Below are 17,991 nucleotides of genomic sequence, written 5' to 3' on the forward strand. Positions count from 1 at the left end.
CATCCAAAAAGACCACTGAAGACACAATTCTACTTATATTCACAAAAGAAAATGAAATCAGAAAAACTGAAACCATTACCTATAAAAGTCTGTTGGGCTTGAGGATTTCCCCCTACCCTCGGGGAACATGAATGAGGATAGTTAGATGCATTAGCACCCATTTTCTTCAGTCACTCAGGCATTCCATCTGCTGGTTCTTCAGAGTGTAATCCCAGAGGCCTTTACGAACTTTCAACCCTGGATCCAGCAGCCTCTTTTCATCCATTTCTTTATATGAAACAAAAATAATTTTATTCATTTTTTCAAATGTATCTCAAATTGCACAGTTAAAAAAAAAAAGCAAGCTACTGAAAACTGCTTTTATTTGCAAATGACATGCTGTCAAATTCACATGTAAAAATTTCAGAAAATGTAAACAAATAGTTAAACTTGAATTATGAATCAGTGTTAGCTGCAATTTTGAGCCATAAAATGTACCAATTATGTACTTTCTAAGGCAATGAAAAGTAACAAATCAGACTAATTTAAATATATAATTATGGAAAGAGTATTTCAAATCATAGGGAAAAGTAGAGACTAAAAAATTGAAAAAAATTATTTATTTTTTTTTACTCTTTAGAGGCAACCACCAGTTATTATAATCTAACATTTTAAGCAATTTATAAACATTGAAGAGGTTGATACCAGAAGTTGATCCTCCTTGTGAAGTCCTGAAATAAAAATACTACTTTGGGGGCGGCTAAGTGGCTTAGTCGGTTAAGCATCCGACTCTTGATTTTGGCTTAAGTCATGATCTTATGCACGGTTTGTGGGATCAAGCCTCACATCAGGGTCTGTGCTGACAAGGCAGAGCCTGCTTGGGAATCTCTCTTTTTCTCTTTCTGCCTCTCTCCCGTGCACGCTCTCTCTCAAAATAAATAAATAAACTTAAATACATTGCTTGCTATTACCTGATATGATGACTTAACTGAGGCAGTACCAGTAAGAGGTAATTTTAACAATTACAGAGTAAATTCCATACTATGGAAGCTTAACTCTCAGAGCTGCCAGCAGAAGATATATGCATTAAGATATAAAGCTCTAATATTAGAGAATAGGGTTAATAGGAATACTATATCTGTATAGCATCTGGATATATTAAATTTATCTGACTGAAAGGGATAATGGTTTAAGAGAACACACAATTTAACACCTATTATTGGAATTATTAGGAAGCCAACCAGGAAATAGTTAATCTAGCCTCATAATGAAGGATGAAGTTTTAACAAATACAGTTAAATACACACATGCAAAATCACAAAAAACCTGCTAGAAAAAGAGCTCTGTCAAGATTCCTAGAATTTATTTTCATCTCTGCTACTGACACAGCATAACCTTAGGAAAACAAGGTTAAGAAAATCACTGTTAACATCTGTGCTTCCTTCAATCTTTTCCCACTATATATATATATATATGTATATGTATATATTTATGTGTATATGTATACATGTATATATATGAGAATTTAAGCATAGAATGATCTACCTATAGTGTTCAAGACTGGGAATCCTTCTACAAAGTAGATATTATGCAAAGTGGCAGTAACTTCAATCAAATCATATACTCACACAAGCAAATTACTATTTGAAATTCACCTACCTACCAAGGAAAACACAGTATGTTAGACTTTTTACTCTGGTGCATGCTACTGAAGTCAGATGCTATGGGTAGCCAGAGACGTGACAGTGCATTCTGTAAGAAGAACTACCTAGCAAAGAATCCGGAGTTTCACACACTATTTTGTAAACACTAAATGGTACAGAAAACTACTTCTTCCAGCAAAGTCTGTCTTCTTAAAGTCTGATGCTTAGTGTAAGTTAAATTCACGGTTTTCTATTCTTAAATATTAGCAATGTTATAGAAGGGGCTGTTTTAGGTAATTTTTAACACTGTCAATTAAAAAAATTTTTTATCATTGAAGTACAGTTGACATTAAATGTTGTCAATTCTTATAAAACAGAAATTAAATCTGCCTGTGTTAACTTTAGTTTAAACTTCAGAAACAGTTAAGTCTAATAAATCTTAGTTTTCAAATTGAGCTCCTCAAAAGCTTTAAGTTTCTATTAGGTACTTTTAGCAATTCATTAAAAGAAATTAGGGTCCTAGAAGCCAAGTTTGTGTCCTCATTTACAGGCTAAGTCCTTTTCTCACTGAAGATTTCTAGTTAAAACACAAAAATAGGGGTGCCTGGGTGGCTCAGGCCTTTTTAAGCATCAGACTCCTGATTTCGTCTCTGGTCATGATCTCACTGTTGGTGAGATCCAGCCCTGCATGGGGCTCTGCAATGACAGTGTGGAGCCTGCTTGGGATTCTCTTTTCTTTTCTCTCTCCCGCTCTCCCCCCCCTCCCACCCTCGCCAAGATAAATATTTTTAAAAACCCACAAAAATAGCACAGAGAATTCTTTCTCAAATTTGAAATAATATATTAAGAAAAATCCAGGGTCACTTGGCTGGTTCAACAGAAAGAGCCTGTGGCTCTTGACCTCGGGGTTGAGCTCAAGCCCCACATTAGGTGTAGTGATTACTTAAAAATAAAATCTTTGTTTGGTTTTGTTTTGTCTTGAGAGAGAGAGAGAGAGAGAGCGCGCGCGCGCACATGTGAGCAGGGGAGAGGGAGAGACAGAATCCCAAGCAGGCTCCACGCTCAGCATGGAGACTAACACAGGCTTGATCCCATAACCCTGGAATCATGACCTAAGCTGGATGCTCAACTGACAGAGGCACCCTGGCACCCCCCAAATAAAATCTTAAAAAAAAATCTAGAATAAAAACATTACGCAAAATAAAAGCCTTAGCAAAATGAGAGAGCTTTACCAAAAAGATAAGCTTTGAATGTGGAAGTAACAGATGGTAAAAAGTGCTGGTAAAGTGTCCCTACTCCAGTAGGTCTCTTCTCACTTCCTTCTTCACTCATTCTTGAAGTTACATATTGCTTCGTTTGTTTTTGGTTTTTTTTTTGTCTGCTTAAAAAATTTTTTTTAACATTTATTTATTTTTGAGAGAGAGAGAGTGATAGTGAGCGCATGTGCACAAGTGGGGTAGGGGCAGAGAGACGGAGACAGAGGATCCGAAGCAGGCTCCAAGCCCAATGTGGGCTCTACCTCATGAACCGTGAAATCATGACCTGAGCCAAAATCAACTGAGCCATCCAGGAGCCCCTGGTTTTTCATTTTTAATGACTGCAGAGCAAACTTGCAAACATGGCACAAAGTATGCTGCTGAAACAAAACAAGGAAGAATGGCACCATGCTTCTAGATGAAGAAAAATCAGCATGTCCATAGTAGTGGACAGTTTCTACTCTCACTTTGTCACACTGTAACAAAGTGTGCAAATACACACAGGAGAATTATTTCCAATGAGAATTCTGTAAGGTTTGTGGGGACACAAAATACTCTTGCACTGGCCTGTCTGAAATTTAAACCATGTCAAAAATGTCTTTTTTCTTTTTCCTTTTTTTTTTAAAGGTTAATTTTACAATGAGTGTAATTAGATATTCTAGAGCAACCGTCCAAAGGTTGCAAGACATCATCCACCCCAATGGAGACATAAGACCACCCAGCAAGCACTAGGGAAGTCACAAGCTGAGATAAGGATGCTTGGCCAATTGCCACTGTAATTAGCACCACAGGGACAGCTGGGGTCTAACCCTGGAGAGGTGACTTGAAATAAAAGTCTCGTTGGGACTTAGGGACAGAATCTTTCTTCCTCGTAGTTCCTAGTCAATAGGGATCTCCTTCAAGATGAACTGATTTGGGGCAACATTCATACTTCCTACTGGAGCTCTAATACTAAAATAAACATAGGGTCTTGGAAAGATTTAGTGGGAGAGATTTTTCTGGATCAGATATAAACCTTAAGTCTATCTTGTGTCCCCAATTCCAAATCCTGGGGGTAACCCTGACTGTGCAATTATAGTACTAAAGCCATATTTCTCAAAATTCTCAGAGAACAATTTTGTTTATTTTTTATCTATTTATTTATTTAGTAAGTAAGTAACCAAAAGCCTATGCCATATGGAACAGGGTAGTATGTTATTTAGTTCTTAATCTAATCCACTGTCTTTAGATGCTGGAAATGAGAATAAGTCACAGTTTAATCTCTCCAGGGTTATTTTCACTCTAGGCAAGCTTCGTCTGTCTCCTACATAAAATAGGATGAAATCCAACGTTTGAATGATACAGCAGGAAAGGAAAGGAAAGCAAAAGAGAAGGCTTACGGGACTGGGAGAGGCCCACAGGATGCAAATGGCCCTAGAAAGCTGATAAATCCTTTTTCTAGAATCACCATTCTGGGAGAGCTCCCTCTGTTAACAGTCAATATGACCAATCTCAATCAAATCTCAATCAAAATCAAACTGGCTTACAACAAGCCAGGGATTGTAGCTGACCCAACTGAGGGGGAAAATGATACTGAGGGCAACAGAATTAATCTTGGGAGAATATTTTCAGGAAAAAAAATCAACTCTCTGCCTTCCAAAAAAACCTAGACCAGCATTTCCAACGAGTTTTTCCAAAGCTTGGAAAATACAGGACTAAACAAAACTGATAGATTTCTTTACTTCAGAAATCTCCAGCTTATTTATTTATTTATTTTATTTATGAGATTTACTGTCAAATTGGTTTCCATACAACACCCAGTGCTCATCCCAAAAGGTGCCCTCCTCAATACCCATTACCTACCTTCCCCTCCCTCCCGCCCTCCATCAGCCCTCAGTTTGTTCTCAGTTTTTAAGAGTCTCTTATATGCTTTAGCTCTCTCCCACTCTAACCTCTTTCTTTTTCCTTCCCCTCCCCCATGGGTTTCTGTTAAGTTTCTCAGGATTCAGCATTTTTAAAGTGCGAAGGTGCACTGTGACCCTCCAAGAAGAGATATTCCGCACGATCCAAAGGAGCCTTTGCCCCCATACAGCATAATGCACTTGGATGATACACTTCAGAAAACCTTGACCTTTGCCATAAAAACACTTTTTACTGCTTTACACAGTAGAGGGAACAATGGGCATCAAGTTACCTGGGATAGAGTACTGTCGTCACTAACTTACCACTTACATGGGATAAATCATGTTTAACTTCCATGAATCTCAATTTTTATAAACTGAAACTGAGATGTATGAGTCTCAGCATCTGTAAAATAAAAAAGCTGATACAGGGTTCCCAAAATCCAGTGAAGTTGTATGACACTGGCTTGAAAAATGAGGATGGGGCAGGGGGTTAGTTTTATACTAAATGTTAGTGTACGAAGGGGGGAAAAAGGCAAGTGGATTTTGGGTTTTAAAAACATGTTTTCTTGGGTCGTCTGAGTGGTTCAGTCGGTTAAGTATCCAACTTTGGCTCAGGTTATGATCTCAGTTCGTGGGTTTGAGCCCCGGGCCCGGAGCCTGCTTTAGATTCCGTGTCTCCCTCTCTCTCTGCTCTTCCCCTGCTCGTGCTCTCTCTTTCTCTCAAAAACAAAGAAACATTTAAAAAAAGTTTTTTAAACACATGTTTTCTCCTTACTCTGATTATTAGCTATAGTTATAGAACTATAGAAGGATATAGAAGAATAGGAATGTGGGGCACCTGTGAATATTCATGAAAAGCAATTAATAAAAGAGAAATGCTAAACTATGATAATCCCACACTCCTGTCAAATTTAAGGTAACCATATAATGTACCATCACACCAGTATACTTGAGAGTGAAAAGGGGTACAAACCAGACGAGATGCCAGAATATGTACAGCCCAGGTCTAATGGGGCCAAGTGGGAAGAAGGCCAACCCCCTACAGCTAAATCTCACACTTCCAGAGCTAGAAATAAGACAAAGTTTAAACAAACAAACAAAAAACCAAAAAAACCCTGCTGGGGTGCCTCCAGTTGGTTAAGCATCCAACTCTTGGTTTCAGCTCAGGTCATGATCTCACAGTCTGTGGGTTTCAGCCCTGCATTGGGCTGTGCTGACAGCTTGCAGCCTGCTTAGGATTCTTTGTCTCCCTCTCTCTCTGCCCCTCACTTGTGCACACGTGCTCTCTCTCAAAAAAAAAAAAATAAACTTAAAAAAGAAAAAGAAAAGAAAAATCTTCCTAAAACCCAAGTTAGAGGAATAAGACTTCCTACATCCATCTCATTCCCCAAGCATGTTTTAACATAACAACTCACATTTATTGAGGTTTTACAAAATGCCAGACTCTGTTCTTAGAACTTCACATGAATTAACCCACTTGATTTTCCCAGTAACTTCTGATGAGGCTGAGAGGTTAGCAACTTGCCTAAGATTTCAGAGATACTAAGTGAAAAAGCCAGGATTACTTTGTAACCTTCAATTCTATCCTTGGATACATTCTAAAAACAACAAAACAAAGAGACGCTGTGAACGGTTAAGTCAGAAGCAAGAGTCAGCAGTAGACCCTTGCTGTTAGAAGATCTCTTCAAAAACGTGAGACCAGATTGGAAGGGAGTTCAGAAAGCCACCAACTAGGCTCATATGTCTCCTCTGAGGCCATCTAATACAGAGGCAGAGGACCTTCACCCAGCACCGCAAACCCCACTCATTCCAATGACACATTCCAATGACACATAACAGCGTTTATGATAGTAGCAGCTTATTAAAGAAAGACAAAATTCTGTTCCATTAAACATTTATTAAGGCAGGGAAGCCACAGTGATGGAGCTGGAAAGGGCCTTCAATTTTCTTTTGGTCAACCTTGTTTTTGAAGTCAATTATAACCTCATGGAATGGGAGAAAATATTTGCCTATCATATATCTGATAAGGAATTAATATCCAAAATACATAGAGAACTCCTATAACTCAACAACCAAAACAAACAAACAAACAAACTGATTAAAAAATGGTTGGGGCGCCTGGGTGGCGCAGTCGGTTAAGCGTCCGACTTCAGCCAGGTCACGATCTCGCGGTCCAGGAGTTCGAGCCCCGCGTCAGGCTCTGGGCTGATGGCTCGGAGCCTGGAGCCTGTTTCAGATTCTGTGTCTCCCTCTCTCTTTGCCCCTCCCCCGTTCATGCTCTGTCTCTCTCTGTCCCAAAAATAAATAAACGTTGAAAAAAAAAATTTTTTTTAAATAAAAAATGGGAAAAGGTCTTAAACACATTTCTCCAAAGAAGGTATATGGATACCTAATTAGGCACATGAAAAACACCATTACTAATCAATAGGGAAATGCAAGTCAAAACCACAATGAGATACCACTTCACTCCTATTAGGATTGCTATTATCAATAAAACAGAAAATAAGTGTTGGCAAGGATGGAGAAATTGAAACTTCTGTTACTGTTGGTGGGAACATAAAATGGTATGTTGTGGAAATGGCTACTGTGAGAAATAGCATGGAGGTTCCTCAAAAAATTAAAATCAGATTCACCATGTGATACAGCAATTTCACTTCTGGCTATACACCCAAAAGAACTGACAGCAGGGTTTTAAGACATGTGCTCCCATGTTCATAGCAGCACTATTCCCAGTAGCTAAAATGCAGAAGCAACCCAAGTATCTATCAACGAATGGATGAATAAGCATGAGTGGTATGTACATACAATGGAATATTATTCAGCCTTCAGTTAAAAAGGACAAAGATTCTGATACACACTACAGCACATAGGAATCTTGAAGACATGCTAAGTGAAATAAGCCAGTTACAAATAGACAAGTATTGTATGATTCCCTTTATATGAGGCACATAGAATAGTCAAAATTGTAGAGACCTAAGTAGAATGGTAGTTGTCAGGAGCAGGGAAAAGGGAGAGTATGAGGAGTTATTGTTTAATGGGTATAGAGTTTCAGTTGAGGAAGATGAAAGAGTTCTGGAGACAGATGGTGGTGACAGTTATACAAGAATATGAATACACGTAATACCACTAAACTGTACAGTTAAAAATGGTCAAGATGGTAAATTGTGTTATATATATTGTACCACAATTAAAAAAAAAGAATTATAAACATTGCTATCAAAAAACTATTGTCATCAAGAAACATACACTTTTGAAGCTTTATGGCTAAGGTTCAAAATTGACTTATCTAAGGAAATTTCTTTTCCAGGTAAAGTAAAATAGTTATTATTGGATTTCTCTTTAAGCATCAGAGACTTCATCTGAAAAAAATCTAGACAGGCAAAATCTTTCCATTTCAGGAAAGTCTCATTGTATCAACCATTAATAAAATATATACAAAGATTTCAATGTCAATTAAATAAAGAGTATTTCATAAAATTATAATATTTGCCAGAAATAATGTAGTACACTTTAAACTAATTTTTATATTTAGAAAAAAATGTTATTTGCAAACTTTTATATTTATACATTTCTGATTTTAAATTGTATAATGAAAAATTTCAAAAATACACAAAAGGTAGTACACTGAGCCTTCAAGCCGGTATCATCCAGATCTCAGAACTGTCAAAATTGTTTTGGCTTATATTTAATGTTTAAATTTGATGTATAAAGCTTACGGCTAGAATTTAAATGTTTGTTATTAGCTTCTTACATTAAAAAAAAAAACCTGAAGAAATATATGCATATTATAATTATAATACTGATCAATAACTATGAGCCAGCCATTCTTAATCATTGAACATGAATTAATTCCTTTAGTTTTTTTTTAATCAGGTCTACTGCTATCCCCACTTTGCACAAGAAAAAGACAGGGAGGTTAGGAAAATGAGGCATGGAAGGTTTAGTTACTTACCCAACGTCGCAGAGCTGGTAAGTTGCAGAACCAGGCTTGGCCTTAAGGCTCTTGTATCTATGGACAATATTATCTTTGTAGTTTTTTCCCCAAAATGTTTGAAGGCAAAGTTTCCAGAGCAGACAAACATAGTTCCATTCCAGAAGTGGGAAGTGAGCACACACCTGACAGTGTTACTTCTGGTGCTTAAAAGGCTCTCTCATATAAAGCAAAAAATGACTTAACTGGAAGGGTAGCTTATGAAATCAAAGCAAAAGCATCTTTCTGGCAGCACCTGTGTGGCTCAGTTGGTTAAGTGGCCAACTTCAGCTCAGGTCATGATCTCACAGCTTGTGAGTTTGAGCCCCATGTCTGGCTCTGCTCAGAGCCTGGAACCTGCTTCAGATTCTGTGTCTCTCCCTCTCTCTCTGCCCCTACCCCACTTGTGTTCTCTCCCTCTCTCTCAAAAATAAATATGTGCTCCTTGATGGCAGGATGACACTTGTTTATGTCTGATCATCCATCCATCCATCCATATATACCCACCCACCCACCCACCCACCTCTGAGCACGTGCCATGTGCAAGGTATTCTGACAGGCCCTAGGAATACAGGGGTGATTATACCCTGAACAGGATTTCTCATTAAATTTAAGAAAAGGCTACTTTTGGCTTCTGGCTTCGTACTTCTGGCTTCGTAGTTTAGAAGCCAGACCTTCGTAGTTTAGAGCCAGACCTTCAAGAATTAATAGGAGTGCATCAAGCAAAAAAGGAAAGGTCATTCGCCGTTAGAAGAAACAAGATGAATAGATGGGAAAAAGTCCAGTCCCAGTCAGCGTCCCTGTCCCAGTTCTCACAACCCTGTACCTCTATTATCCACTAACACTGCAGTGTGATTGTATTTCTACCAAACTGTACACTTCCTAAGGGTATGCACTGAGCTCAACTTTCTTACCGACTACCCCAGAACACAAAGTAGACACAACATTCGAGTGAATAAATGTTAGCGATTATCTATCAACATTGATAAATAACGTGTCTAGGGCCTAAGGAGTACCTATGTTTAAGTGTATGGGCAGGGGCTGGGTCAAAAACCCTCAAATCCCACACTAAAGTGTTGAGCCTTTACTCAGAACACAACAGGGGAACCACCGATGCAAAGCACAGAACAGTGCGAGGGAAGCACCCTTACATTTGTTTTAAAAGACCACCAGATGGTCTGAATGCAGAAGATACTCGATGCAAGAAGACTTATTGGAGGATTCTTGCTATACTCCAAGAAATCGTTAATAAGGACCTGGCTTTCCTAATCCCCCAAATGAGGACACTATCGCCTACTTCACAATGTTAAAAGTAAAGTAATATGGACTGTGAAAAGCAGAAACAGCCCACGATAAGGGTTTTCATAAGGGGCCTGGTCTTGTGCCAGGTCTGACCTGGCCTGAATGAGAGATATCTTAGAGATGTTGAGGTATTCTGAAATAGCTGTCCGTCGGTTTCTAGACATTTAAAGCTGAGGCCAATTCCCAGAAAGAGGTGGATAAAGGACCGATGCGGCTACACAGTGAAGATGTGAATAAGCCTCTTACTTTGCAACCTTTATCTCAGAGCTCACATTCAAAATGTTTCACGCAGACCTAGAACCTCAGAATAAGATACTCCCCAAGTAACTGGTGCAAAATGGGAATACAGGGTTGAAAAGGTTTGGAAGTCTGACTCTCAGCTCCTGGGGGCTCTTATCTATCCCCCTTGTCTGGGCCTCTGGCAGTGGTAACTGAGATCTGGTGAGGCTGCAGGGGCCAGAACAGTGACGTGAACAGCAACCAGAGCAGGAGCTGCTTGGCCCAGCCATCCCCGACCCCCAAGTCTTTGCTGTCTTCTAGCAGCTATATCCCCCAAGCTGAGGTAGCTCTTCAGGAATGGGGAAAATGTCCTCCAATAGCTAGGAAAAAGATCCTGTAAGCCAAGGGTGGAAATGATTATGAGGCCCTCCAAGACAGATTATAGAACTGCCCAATCAACTGTCTTATAAGATAATGGTGTCATTTAGTGCTTTTGTGTCCATGATAGGGAGACGAGTTTTGAGCCAAGCGCACGATATTTGAGTGAATAAATAAAATTGCTGTTCTAATCAGGGACAACTGTTTTTTACTGTTGGCTTAGTGGTATATAAAAAAGCAGCTCTGAATGATTCAGAGAAGGCAATAAGAAATCTCAGTCTAGATTTGAGTTTATAAATGATTTACAGAGAGAAAGAGAGCTGAAACCAGACAATATACTCGAAGCAACTGAATTTAAAAAGAAAAAACATGGAATTTCTCATAAACTCCATTCAAAGCTAAAAAAAACCCTCACATTTTCTGAAAACAACTTATGAAAATGTTAAAAAAAATACAAGGACATATTTCTTGTTGATGAGTTTCTGTGGACTCTAGTGGTAGAGATGGAGAGATAAAAAACAACAACAACAACAATAAACATGCTGGGTGAGCCTGATAGTAAGCCTGAGACAATGGCTGCGCACGGAGAAGAGCAGAAAACAGAACAAAACAGAAACATGAGTACAAACACTCAAAGGTATCCTCATCCAAGGCAGTCTTCTTAAGGACATCAAATTCCAAACTACTGGAACATCAAGGGAATAGTCATGTGAATGGTTCCATGAATTATTTAAGTTGTTATAAATGGGAAAATAATAACAATTTAGAAGTTAGAAAGAATTCTGTAGTAAATTTTATTTTTCCTCACATCCATCAGAATAGAAGAGTCCAAATAGATACGGGAGAAAACCCCATTTAAATTTTCAGTGAAAAGGGATGGCAAGCTACCTATAATGGGGCATTAACCTTAATAAGGGCCACTCATTCTGAAACTTGTAGAATTTTTGTTGACATATCAAATGAAGAGTGTTCCTCCTAATTTTCTTCTGAAGTCTGTAGTTAGAAAGAAAGAATTTTGTATACAGAGGTGCTAGTAAAAGAAACTGGTTTGATGATGAACAAGTTTTGAGAAACGTCAGCTAGAAAAGAAAGACCTCTAGCAGAGGCACCAACAAGGACTCTTCGGTAAAACAAGAAGTAGAAAATCAGACAAAACTCTTACCCTCATAATGATTATTTGAGGCCTTTCTTGGAACTATGGTAAAATTTTTTCCTCTCCCCTCCCTTGACTCCACTGCTCATCCTGTGCTACCCACTTGCTGCAGAAGAAACACAGGAAGAGGATATTACAGTCCAGATATATAAGACTGAAACAGATATTCTAGGCCCTGTTTATGCAATGTAAGTCTGCATCTTCAAACACTATTTTGCATTTGTTTAGGATATCTAGTAATAAAAAACTGAGATAATCCCTATGAAGTCCTTACCACAGAACATCTCAAATCAGTGAGGGGATGATGAAAGGAAGAAGGGAATAATGATGATGTCTCTACCTTGCATGACCGGTTGGTCAGCAATGCTATGAACCTAGAAGAAACACAGGGCATACAACATGTCGGTAAACTAGGAGTAACAAGGAAAATGGGTTTAGACATTTAAAGCTGAGGCCAATTCCCAGAAAGAGATGGATAAAGGACCGATGTGGCTACACATTCCAAAAATGTGGGGAAATAGGTTCAAGAATTCCTTATACTTACATAAGTGGTTTAGAAAAAAAAAGCTTAGGGTGGAAAGCCACCATCATGGGGTGAAAGTGCCCAAGATTAGTGAGATATTGTAATGGGATAATGAGAAACTTGTTATATCACCTGCAGGAAATTACTTTCCATTGGTACCAATGTACGGTGATCACAAATACCACTCACCCGCTGACCCTTTGCTTCTTACTCACAGAAGTTAATGATTACTATCTGATTGTTTTCTTCACATTCACCATGTGTGTAAGATGTTGAGTGCTCAATAAATATGGAGATGAAACTCCGGTTCAGGGCTCTTGTCTCCTCTAGAACATTAGCCTCTCTCGTATTCAATTCTGCATCTGCTCTCTTGCTGGACAAGAGAGAATTCCAGACTCACAGTCTGTGACACAAAGAGACATACTAAGGAAGAAATAATACAAACACCATACATAAAGGAAGAAGTCTAAAAACAAGATATTCCTAGCTTTCGATTCTAGAGGGAACCCTCAGATATTTATTACAATACAGCATTCTTTCAATATGATCATTTACTTTTGAGAAAATGATTTCTAAATGTCCTATCAATGTTTGCAAAAGATAGAGAGTTTAAGAAGTGACAATGTTCCTTTTCTTTTTTTTTTTAAAGTAAGCTCTATGCCCAGGTGGGGCTTGAACCCATAACCCCGAGATCAAGAGTCACATATTCTACTGACTGAGCCAGACAAGCTCCCTGACACTGTTCATTTTTTGAGGCCTAAAGCCATCTCTGGCATAACTCCATTACTGCATAGTGCCCGGTGAAACAAAGGTGATATTGAAGCTTTCCTCCAATCCTTAACATGTTTGAGTCCATGTGCTCTAACAGTATCTGTAGTACTGTCATATGTACTATTAGTAAGATATGCTGGATATTAAAGCATTTTATTAACTAAGACTTTTAGGCTTCTTGAAACAGATTCTCTTTATCAGTTGTCTCATTTATGCCTTCTCTGAACAGAAGATAATACCCTCTGGGTTCACTGTGCCAAGAAAATTATACCTTAGAGGAAGAAGATATGTCTTCCATGTGGTAATCATTATTGGAATGTCTTGTCAGCAGAAATATTTTGCCAGCATCTTCCACTCCACAAGTGAATAGATGTATGATATTTTCTAGAATCATTAACAGAATATACCAATAAATTTCCTTCACGTTTTTTCCATCTTAAGTTTTCCCTTACTTTCTTTCTAATGAGCTATCTTAAACCAATTCATTCCTTTATATGGATACTGGGTACTGATTGAGATAGACAGGTCTTCATTTGACTCCTGAGTCATCTCATTAAAAAGCACTGCCTGCCCCTACCTCAGGCCTGTTATTACCTTTGCCTGGGACGCTTTTCCACAAAGTCCTCACATGGATCACTCTCTCGTTTTAGTCAGATCTTTGCTCAAGTGCCATGCCCTCAAAGAGGCTTTCCCTAATTATCCTCTAGAAAACAACATGCCATCTTATCCCATCATTCTCTATCCCCTTTCTTCAGTTTATTTTTCTCTACAGCACTTTCAGCACTTGAAATTATATACTTGTTTCTTGTTAACAGTCTCACACTACAATGTAAGCTTCATGAGAGCCAGAACTTCATGTATTCAACATTAAATCCTTAGCAAATATAACAGTGCCTGGCAAATATGAGGTACTGAGTTGAAAACTGCTGAATGAAAGTAATTTTTTAAAAATAAACATTACAAAAGGAAAGACCTGTTTATAATTATTCTTTAAGCTTTTCAATCCAAAAATTGTTTCTGAAGATCCACTGGATATAGTCGAAGCCTTTAGAAGACTGTGATTTAAAAACTGCACTAGTATTTGGGAAGGGGAGAAAAAAAAATTTCCTAGAAAAAAGACCCCTGAATCCCAGGGTACATACAGCCTTAAATAGGGCACTCTGTTGGGATGTTGCAAAATGCACAATGAAATAATTAGCTAAAAAACCCATACTGGTTCCTCAAGAAATTAAACATGGAATTACCATATGATCCAGCAATTATACTTCTGGGTATTGAAAAAATGAGAACAAAATGAAAACAGCCACTCGAGCAGCTATTTGTCCACCCATGTTCATAGCAACATTATTCACGATAGCCAAACGGTGGAAGCAAATTAAGTATCCATCGGCAGATGAATGAACAAAATGGTATATAACATATAATGGAGTATTATTCAGCCTTTAAAAGGAAGGAAATTCTGACAACATGCTACATCATGGGTAAACCTTGAGGACATTATGTTAAGTGATATTTCAGTCAATGGAGGACAAATATTGTATGATCCTATTTTACATGAGGTACTCAGGGTAGTCAAAATCATAGAGACAGAAGGTAGAATGGTGGTTACCAGGGGCTAGGAAGTTAGCATTTAATGGCTATAGAGTTTCAGTGGGAAAGAAAAAAGTTCCAAAGACGGATGGTGGTGATGGTTGAATAAAATGTGAATGTACTTAAAGCCACAGACTGTACACTTAAAGCTGGTTAAAATGATAAATGCTATGTTATATATATATTTTTAACCATAATTTAAAAAGTAAATGGAAAAAATCTCCATTAAAACAGAAAAACAATGTCTTTCCCTTTTCAATATTCTTTTTGTGAATACAGTGAGAGTATCTTATAAGAGGGACTCAGAGTTTACAAAGTGCTTTTCACACAGTAATTCATTTTATTCTCACATCAAGTCTTCCATGTAGACAAGCTTCATTCTCTAATCCCTGAATAAGGCAAGGAATGCAAAAAGTGACTTATCCAAAGTAAATATATTGTAAAATGGCAAAGCCAAAACTAGATCCCAGGCATTCTGATCTCTAATCTAGTGTTTTGTCTCCTGAACAAGAAAGCACCTCAAGTCTTCAGTCCTATACCAATCTTTCTGAACAGAAGAGCAAAGTCTTCTTTATGCTTCTCTATGTCTACTGACTGCTGTTCTTGTTATTCAAGTCTCAAATTGCTAGTTTCTACTTAATCACTCAATTACGGTTAAGGGATAAATCTTAATCTCTAGTGTTGTACCTTGTTGGTAAACAAAAAAAAAGTTTCCAGATTGTAGGTTATACTCTATAAATATCAACCCTCCCTAGTGACTACACTTCTCTATTTTCATTCCTTCCTATTACTTTTTTCATCCTTTGCAGAAGGTACCTTTGCAATTTCTGTAATGAGAAAAAGTGTACAAAAATAGAGAAAATACTAAAACAATCTCTGCCCATCAATAATTATCAATCTGTGAACAGTCTTGTATCATTATATCCCAATCCATTCTCTACCCAACCCCTCTGTATTATTTGAAACAAATTCCAGACAGCATATATTATTTCATCTATAAATATTTCTTTATACATCTCTAAGAGAAGGATGTAAAAGAACAACTACAGTACTATTACATCTAAAGCAATGAACAATAATTCCTTAATATGAATTTCCCAGGTAGTGTTCATATTTCCACAACTGCTTTATTTTTTCTTAGTGTGACTGTGGATCCAAATAAGGTCTATACACTGTGACTCCATGACCATGTCTCTTAAATATGTTCCTTCCCCTCTCACTCTTTTTCCCCCTTGCAATTTTGTTGTTGTTGTTGTTGTTAAAAATATCAGATTATCTGGTAGTTTCCCACAGTATAGATTTTGCCAAATGCATCACCAGGATGTAGTTTAATGTATTTCTCTGGCAAATACTGTAATTGATAGAACTAGTGATTTGATCAGATTCAGGATCATTTTTGTACTTTTAAAGTTTATTTTGCCAAGACTGCTTCACAGGTGGTGATGTGTAATTCCAACAATAGGTACAAAGGGTCTACTTCTCAGTCTATGATATTAAAAATTATCAATGATCACCAATTAGAATTATTAATTAATTAGGAGTTGCAACATGGTGATGTTCTATCATCTCTTTATTCATTAGCTGGAATACTTCTGCAGGAGAAATTCATTATTCAGTTGTCTGATCTACGGTTTACAGAAAAAAGGCAGAAAAAATAAATGATTCCTTACCTGTATTTACTAATTTTCAAAAACAATGAACTTTCCAGCATTCTCTAAAGATGATCAGCAAGTTTAAAAGATTTTTATGTATTTGTAAATTTAAATATATTTAATGTATTTCAATCCTCTGTAGTTATCCTTACTGATGCTCAAATTGCCCCATATTTAGATAGTGGAAGCTTACTTAAATTGGCTCTTGAGATCTTATAACACAATACTACTTGTCTCTGATAACTTCTTTGTTTTCTGGGATTACATCTTATTCCAGACATATCTTGTATTTTTCTATCCTTAAACCTGGAATCAGTCATTTCTTTAAAGAAGTTCTCATTTCTTTCGGTGGGAAACGGTATTTAGAAACCACAATCTGGGTGCTAGGGGAGCTAAGTGCCTGTTAAGTATACAGATAGGTAATTTTATACACACATATCTATATAAGCACGTACATAGATACAGACACACATATATCATGAGTTTATACTGATGCTTCCAACTCAAATTCAGATTTATAGGGTTTTTACTTAATCTCATGAATCTTTCATTTTTTTCTCCCTTCTTACGTGCCAAAACCCTATTCCCAATGCTGCCTACATAACCATTCCTTTACTTCATCCTACAGTATACATGAAACAGCTGAGAATTAAAATGTCAGTACTGGGGCATCTGAGTGGCTCAGTTGGTTAAGTGTCTGACTCTTCATACTGGCTCAGGACTCCACACTGAGCACGGGGACTGCTTGGGATTCTCCTACTACCTTGGTCTCTGACCCTCCTCCGCTCAAGCTCATTCTCTCTCTCAAAATAATAAACATTAAAAATACATATACATCAATACTATCTACCACCAACAATATGATAAATGAAAATCACTTTATGTTTATTTATTACAATTCTTTCTACCCTTAGGATATTACCTAACTCAAGATATCCTACAAATTACTGTGTATGTGGGTCACTTAGAATAGTTTACTGTGTGATTATATCACTAACAGTAAGACACTTTGTAAATTTATGTTACTTTTGATTTTTAGGCATTGAGTTTTTAATTTAGCTGCTACATAAAATATTTAGATGGGTTTAAAGTCAAAGCCACACAACAAGATATGTTCAAAAACCACTAGTTGCTCTCCCTGTCTACTCTAATTTCATTCCTCCCTGCCCCATAGGTAACTTTATTCTTTTTTTCTACCCCACATGTCAGAGCTCTCGGTCAGACTTGAAAACACTTTAAAACAAGTCCATGGCAACCTCCAAGTTATTCTTGGTGACCTTGACATCCCTCTGGCCATAATCTTGGGACCAAAAGGGCATATAAAAAGTCACCTTTACTAATACTTCTATTTAATACCTCAAATTCCCTCTTTTTTGGTTACTGTGTTCTACCTCCCTACTACAAGCAATAATGAAATTAGCTAGTAAGTTCTTTCTTCTCTCTACTCTGGCATCTAATTTTAAATAATATATTAAAAAATTTTTTTTAACGTTTATTTATTTTTGAGAGACAGAGACAGACAGATCATGAGCAGGGGAGGGGCAGAGAGAGGGAAACACAGAATTGGAAGCAGGCTCCAGGCTCTGAGCTGTCAGCACAGAGCCTGACGCAGGGCTCAAACCCACAAACCGTGAGATCACAACCTGAACCAAAGTCAGAGGCTCAACCGACT

General features: G+C 37.6%; 1 protein-coding gene across 8 annotated transcripts in view; it reads right to left on the reverse strand.

The window, feature by feature from the left end:
* Positions 1-17,991, reverse strand: part of BTBD7 (BTB domain containing 7) — an 88,835-nt gene that overhangs the window by 58,236 nt on the left and 12,608 nt on the right. For all 8 annotated transcript variants that reach the window (XR_007152980.1, XM_047862759.1, XM_047862757.1 and 5 more), the window contains exon 2: positions 80-267. Coding sequence is in view for 7 of the 8 variants with exons in the window: in XM_047862759.1 (XP_047718715.1) it covers positions 80-161 (82 nt within the window). In the remaining variant the exon portion in view is untranslated. The remainder of the gene's footprint in view (positions 1-79; positions 268-17,991) is intronic.

Source organism: Prionailurus viverrinus, chromosome B3, assembly GCF_022837055.1.
Source record: "Prionailurus viverrinus isolate Anna chromosome B3, UM_Priviv_1.0, whole genome shotgun sequence".
Classification (NCBI taxonomy): Eukaryota; Metazoa; Chordata; class Mammalia; order Carnivora; family Felidae; genus Prionailurus; species Prionailurus viverrinus.